The sequence below is a fragment of the Anarhichas minor genome, unplaced genomic scaffold (genome assembly GCF_050575085.1).
Source record: "Anarhichas minor isolate MPS153535 unplaced genomic scaffold, ASM5057508v1 ptg000021l, whole genome shotgun sequence".
NCBI lineage: Eukaryota > Metazoa > Chordata > Actinopteri > Perciformes > Anarhichadidae > Anarhichas > Anarhichas minor.
In genome coordinates this window covers 4,052,427-4,059,274 of record NW_027466467.1, presented here as the reverse complement: position 1 = coordinate 4,059,274, position 6,848 = coordinate 4,052,427, and the positions used below count along the sequence as shown (strand labels likewise).

Sequence of the window (6,848 nt, the reverse complement as noted above, 5' to 3'; positions counted from 1 at the left end):
CAACATCCATCACAGTTCACACACCCATCTTTGACCTTACTGTGTTGACCAGTCAGCAGTTTTATGTGGCCAAATAAAGTGGTTTAGATACCAAGAGTGTGGGAAGAACCCAACAAACCATTACACCCCAAGATCAACATGTGACTCCAAAACTGTGGCCGTTAACCTGCTGCTGTAACAGCCTCCTCCAACACCGATAGTATGGATCATCACATCTGGCTCACAGTCGGAGCTCCAGTTCGTCCAATGGATGAGGTTGAGGTCAGGATTCAGTGCAGACCAGTCAAAATCTTCCACACCAAACTGGGAAAACCATTTCTTTTCTTTATGGAGCTGGCCTTTTCTGCATAGTCATGTTGAAAATAGGACGAGGGACAAACACGATCAGTGTAAATATTTCCCTTCATAAGGGACTAAGACTAAACCAGGACTAACAGAGTGAGACAGAGGAGTCCACACACTTTAGTCCTCAACGTGTCAGTGAAATCACCAGATCTCTGCTATCAACTCGGTGAGTATAAAACTAAATTTATTATAACGGATAGAAATGATACAATGATACGATTCTACAAAAATAAGACCCAAGTTGTAATAAACTTGTGGTTGAATTCAGTTGTGGACCTCAGCAGGGCGTCCCGATAGCTGTCGAAGAGTCTTTGGCCCGGTCGCAGAAGACGGACGGTTCTGTCGCCAACAGCCTCTTCGTCGTCTCGTCTTTGCCGCAGGGAGACAGGGAGGTCGGAGACAGGGAGGTCGGAGACGGCGACGAGGACACGTTGGAGGTGGCGGCGGTCGAGGCAGATGAGGAGGACGAGGAGTTGCCGTCGGGGAGGCACTCCTCGCAGCAGCAGCAGCAGCAGTCCATGAAGGCCTGGCCCAGTGAGCGACACAGACACAGCAGCAACACCGGCGTCGCAGAGCAACGCGCAAACAGCAGGAACTGTCCGACGAGGCTCAGAGCCGGCAGAGCCAGAGCCGGAAGAGCGGCGGACACGTGGACGGAGACGTACGCCAGCGTGATGTTACAAACGCTCTCCGGCAGGTTGCACACGACGTACAGGATGGTGAGCGCCATCACGGTGGAGCGCAACCTCTGCTCTCTGGTGTGCTGCTTCTTCTTCTTTGACGAGGAGGAGGAGGAAGAGGAGACTGAGGAGCACACGCCGGTCACCTTGTCGCCGGTGGGTTTCTGCGGCAGACGCTGGGCCAACACTTGCCTCGTCACCAAGTCGCAGGCCAGAGTGAACAGCAGCGGCAGGCAGAGGTAGCACCCGAAGATCCACCACATGCGGGCCTCGTGGTAGGTCAGCACCAGAGGGTAGATGCCCTCGGGGAGCTCCACGGACGGCTCGCGGACACAGACGTCCACCTTGAACGCTTCTGTTCGGGCTCTAAAGGCGGCCATCAGCGAGTCTCCCGGCCGGCTCTGCTGCCGGTCACCGGGGAGCGTCGGCGGCAGGCTGACGGTTTGCTGGAGGAGCTGCCACAGCAGCAGCTCGGGGGCGGCCAGCACCATGGAGCCGATCCAGATGACGGACAGCTTGGACAGGATGGACTGGCAGGGCTCCACCCTGGGAGTCTGGAAGGGCCCGGGGCCGGTGGCCGCATGGAAGCGATCGATGCTCAGGGCACAGAGGCTGAACGTGGCCACACCCAGAGAGGTCACCTGACAGAGACATGACAGAGAGATGGTTAACGACACACATTTCTTGATGTGCAAAGGGGTTTCATAGATCTGGAACAAGACAATAATTAGACCAACTTTTGGGTTGCTAGGTTGAGAAAAAAATCCTCTGTGCTGGTTCATCTAGTTCTTTAATTCATCAGAAGTCATCTGCAATTAGACATGTTAATAAGTCATTCTTACAATAATCCTTTATCAATGCCCTTTTATCCTTCGCAGGGTTGCAATTTTAGAGTCTACTGAAATCACAGAGCTTCAGACTCAGGGTCGTCCTTCAATCAGAGGATCAGCGGTTTGATCCCCGGCTCCGTTGGTCGTATGTCGGTGTGTCCTTGGGCAAGACACTTAACCCCAGAATTGCTCCCGTAGCTGTGCCTACGGTGTGTGAATGTTAGGTAGATCCTGATGGACCTTGCATGGTAGCCCCTGCTATCAGTGTATGACCGGGTGTGAATGGGTGAATGATGACATGTAGTGTGAAAGCGCTTTGAGTGGTCGGAAAGACTAGAAAAGCTCTATACAAGTACAGTTTATTTAACCATTTACTTCACCTGACCTGCATGTCTTTGCACCGGGGGAGGAAACTCGTGCAAATAGGAACATTCAAACATCCGTTAATTCTGCAGTAAATGTTAGTTCCAGCATGGAACTGCCCCTAAATCCCAAAGTCCAGCTCCGTACAAGAGATGTCCATCTAAACACCTCAGGAAGAAAGACAATAAGTCCCAACAATGTCCCTAAAGTTAAACACAGGACTCTTAAAGGATCCTCTGCCACCAGTTTTAATCATGTCAATTGTGTTTTTTTCCTGTCAGGTTTGCAGTGTGAACAGCTCTAAATGCTACAAAATATGAGCCTCGGGCAGCGATTCTGAAGAGAAGAAGCTAAATGAAAGCTGTATTGAATTCAAAACGCGTCGCAGTTGTGAACAAAAACATAGTGACTGAATTCATCCAAAATTACCCAGAATCCAAAAGTGAATATATTTAAACTGAAGACCATGAACTCAGATTGCTCAAAAACGTTGTTAGAGGCGCACAGAACAGAATCTGAAGCTCTGTGATTTATTACAGAAAAACATTTTGGAACTTCTCTTTACATTGTTTATGGGGAAAATGAATGTGACTTGCAACTCCAGATGCTCTGCAGCAGAGGGTAATCGGTCCAATTAGGCACAAATGTTATTTTTTAATGGCCAATAACTAAAAAAAGAAGTGATACTGAGTCTTTGGTATCAGCATTGAAAATATGCTACTGTATTACCCAGCTCTGCTTTTAAAAAGTACAATAAAATTCAAAGCATCTCATTTAAACTCTGTTCTCATTCATTCTGCTGCTCCAGTCAGACGTGACCTGTTAGACGGAGGACCTCAGACAGAACAAGACTTCGGTCTAAATTGGGGACAGGAAGGTGTTTTGTTGCTTAAAGAACAGATTTAAGGCTTTCCTTTGCCTTGTTATGCCACCCTACAGGCAAATTACCCCCAAACTACAGTAATAAGACCCGGCTGTAAGAAACAGCTTAGAAACGGGGGAATAAAAGGAGCCACAGAGGGAACACAGAGGCACTATGTTGTGACAGCTCGTTGCCTTCAGACCGGGGACAGTTATTGGCGCCTCGTGCACATTAATGTCGGTAGTTTTGGCCCAAAACACAGACTATCATTACAGAGACTTGTCCTCCCTCTGTGAGTGCTTAATGACCTGAAACGGTTCAGATACAACTGAAGATAATTAACACAGAGCTCTAATTAGCATGAAAATAGTTTAACTAGCAGAGCACAGGGGCAGCTGGCAGCCTGACCCGCTTCAAACCCGTCTCAATGGAAGCGGTTAAAGCTGCTAAAGACCACTTTAGGAACGTTAATTAATTAGCAAGAAACTCATTCAACCATTAGCATAAAAATAGCTGAGGCAACAACAACAACAAGAGGAGGCCAGCAGCCTGACCTTGTTAGAGACTGCTGCATACAAGCTGTTATCACAAATGAGTAAAACTCCACTTCAGTGATTTAAAGCTCTGTGGACATTTGGAGCTGGTTTAGAGCCAAAAACAAGGACTCCACAGGTCGGCCATATTGTCCCTGAGACAGAAGAAGCCCCTGAAAACCCAACAAAGTGACCAAGAGGCTCCACGTTAATACTCTGTGAGGGTAAACTACGAGATTACTTCTTAAAAACCCTTTGGACAGAAGGGGCCGGTGATATGTCAGTCTTATATTCAGAGCTGCAGAGGAGCCAATTGACAGAAAGATAAATACCAAATACTTTGATGTTCTACTTTTTCGATCTCAAACATGAAGATTTACTGCTTTTCTCTGTTTTATGTTATAATCTTAAATTTTTTTTTTTCAACTAAACATCTGAAGATGTGACCTTCGACTCGGACAAACTATTTTTCACTATTTTCTGACATTTTTTGAATAAAACTTTATTGTTATTGCACAGAGTACTGAGACAGCAAACTACAGTTCAGCATCTAGAGTAACGTACACATTTTAAGGTACAAAGTATAAATAAATAAACTGTAAGGGGTTGATATGATATAATAAGATACAGCATTAACTATAAACATGTGAAGCAGTTAGAGTAGGCATTTATATACAGTATATATATATATATATATATATACCATAACCAGCAACTATTTTGATAATCGATTCATTATTTGCCATCTTTTTGTAAATTGCATGGACAAAACAAGCACTTAGAAAATGTGCTGTAGGGCCTTAAGGAACTCAGGATTTTACTAATTTCTGACATTTAATAGTACAAGCAATTAATTGATTAATTGAAAAAAGCAAAATCTGAAAATGAATCCTTAGTTGCACCCATAGTCTCCATATCGTTTTCAGGTCTTCTCAATGCTGACAGCAATGAAATTCACATGGAAATCTAAATCCTGCAGAAACACTGGGCCCTAAAATAAGCTATAAATCTGTAGTTTTAACCTGTAAATAAACATCCAGACCCTGAGAACTACAACTCTGTGCTCCATTGTTTGACTCTGTGAGCTGGGGAAGAAGAGTCGCTTCATGATGGTTCATAACAACGGAAGAGAGCCAACAGTCCATAACAGCACGTCTGTTGAAAGCAAAGCTGAGTCTGAAACTACAAACAGGCCATTCATCACAGCCCTGGTGTCTCTTCATGAAGCTGGAAAACATTTACAATGAGTCTAACATGGGGTGTAAAAACAGCCCTGATAGAGTGACGGCAGACTTGGGGGGTTGATTAACTATTATTATCACATAAGTTGTCTGTTTTAAGTGTTTAACTTGTTTGACATCTATTTGCCTGCAGGACTGGAGCCTACATAAAGAACATTTAAAGACTTTTAGTAGCAATTTAACTCGTGGTAATCAATACTAAAATAATCCTTGATTAAAAGATAAAGCAATTTGTCTTTAATTGATTAATCGCTTACTTTATGTAACTGGTTGCACTTTCTACAATGTGAGGATTTGCTGCTTTTCTCTTGTTTATATTATATTTATTTTCGTTTTTTTTAGTTTTGGTCGCAAAAAAAAAAGACATTTAAAGTCACCTATGAAACTATGATGGACGTTTTAAACTGTTTTTCTCCACAGTTTATCCAACAGACTGAGCAATTAATCTAAATATAAATCAATAGATTGATCAGAAACACCACTGGAATATAAATCATTTAAAAAACACGTTAGTTATAGTAACTAGTAACTAGTTATAGTAACTAGTAACTGTTATATAGGTTGTTTACCTCAAGCACCGATTTACAAACGTGTTGACCGGAAGTAAAAAAATAAAAGATACATATTTTTTTTAAATCTTGTCAATCCTATAAAGAAATTAATTTGACTAAATATTTTAAATAGCTTCTGCGTAAGTTGTTTATATTCATATCTTATATGTATTTATTTATTGCGTATTTTATTTTATTCCGTTTTAAACACATAGGAAAGTATATAATAACGTTAGGCGATTGTTAAAGGTATTAAAGATTTAAAAAATGTAATAAAATACCTAAATAATTCTACAATATGTTTTTTCTTACTTTATAATTTTTCGTCAAAGTAGAATTTCAGGAAATTAACTTTAAAATAAAATGTTATAAACATTCAACTTCATCCTCCTCACCTCCAGATAGGGCACGAGCCGGCAGGACAGGTCTCCTAGCAACCTCTTCATGGTGAGCTCGTGGAAGACGACCACGGGCAGGCAGAAGAACAGCACGAGGAAGTCGCAGAACGCCAGCCCCGCGAGGATGCAGTTCCACGCGCTCTTCAGGTAGAAGTTGTGCCACACGGTGCACATGAGCGCGAGGTTCCCGACGATGCCCGCCGCGAACAGCACGAGCGCCAGCAGCATGATCGCGTACGCCCAGTAGGAGCCGTCGGTTACCGGGAACAGCGGGTTGAGGAGCCCCGACGGCGACGGGCCGTTACCCGGCCGCGTGGAGGCGGGTAACCGTTGTGTGGTCGTGAAGTAACCGTCGTACCGTCGCGGAGGAGGAGGCGCGTAACTGTTTGGTGAGTTGGGGTCTCTTTTCCTGAAATCTCCATCTTTGGCTCCTCGGGCGACTCTTGAACTTTCATCTCGGTCAAGAGACGTCCTGTCCGGGGAGAAAGACTCCCGTGTCCCTACAGCCAACGGTCCAGCATCCTCCGCCCGCTGCGTCTCCAGAGCGGCGGTGTGACGGAGCTCCGCGGTCCGCAGCCAGTGAAGCAAAATAAACATAACCGGCCTCATTTTCTTTCTTTTTGAACTAAATACATATAATTGAATATAAAATGTTCGTGTTATATCTCTCTTTCACAGACATGTGCAGCAACAAACACAAGACTCCTGGAATTAAAAAATAAGTCCATAAAATAGTTTCTCCCTGTCCCACCTCCGTCCGGTCCTGATGCAAAAGTTTAGTCCGGTGCCCTATTCAGCACTTGTTGTTCATTATGTATCAAGACTGAATACAACACGGAGCTTCCGGTTGTACATTTCAAAATAAAAGAAACCTAATTTAAAAATATGACTTTTTTTTTTTAACTACTTGCATCAACACTTAATTACATAAAACAGTCTGGGCTTGATTGATGCAAAATATAATTTTTTAGTTTCACCACATAAAATATTACTGAAATTGTAGTCCACATATTACCTACTTCCATTTACAAACTGACTGTCATGT

The 6,848-nt window shown here is 43.7% G+C and overlaps 1 protein-coding gene across 1 annotated transcript; it reads right to left on the bottom strand.

The window, feature by feature from the left end:
- Positions 1 to 622: 622 nt before the first annotated feature.
- gpr37l1a (G protein-coupled receptor 37 like 1a) lies at positions 623 to 6,412 on the bottom strand. Its single transcript, XM_076095966.1, has 2 exons — positions 5,801 to 6,412; positions 623 to 1,666 (listed from the first exon to the last, which is right to left on the bottom strand). The coding sequence occupies exons 1-2, from the start codon at positions 6,410 to 6,412 to the stop codon at positions 623 to 625; spliced, it is 1,656 nt and encodes a 551-aa protein (XP_075952081.1).
- Between the last annotated feature and the right edge of the window lie 436 nt (positions 6,413 to 6,848).

What these genes read in the sequence shown, in the direction of transcription:
- gpr37l1a (XM_076095966.1), bottom strand. Translation starts at nt 6,412, where the DNA reads ATGAGGCCGGTTATGTTTATTTTGCTTCACTGGCTGCGGACCGCGGAG. An exon ending in GGCTCGTGCCCTATCTGGAG is followed by an intron (nt 1,667 to 5,800) that starts GTGAGGAGGATG and finishes TGTCTCTGTCAG; the next exon opens with GTGACCTCTCTGGGTGTGGC.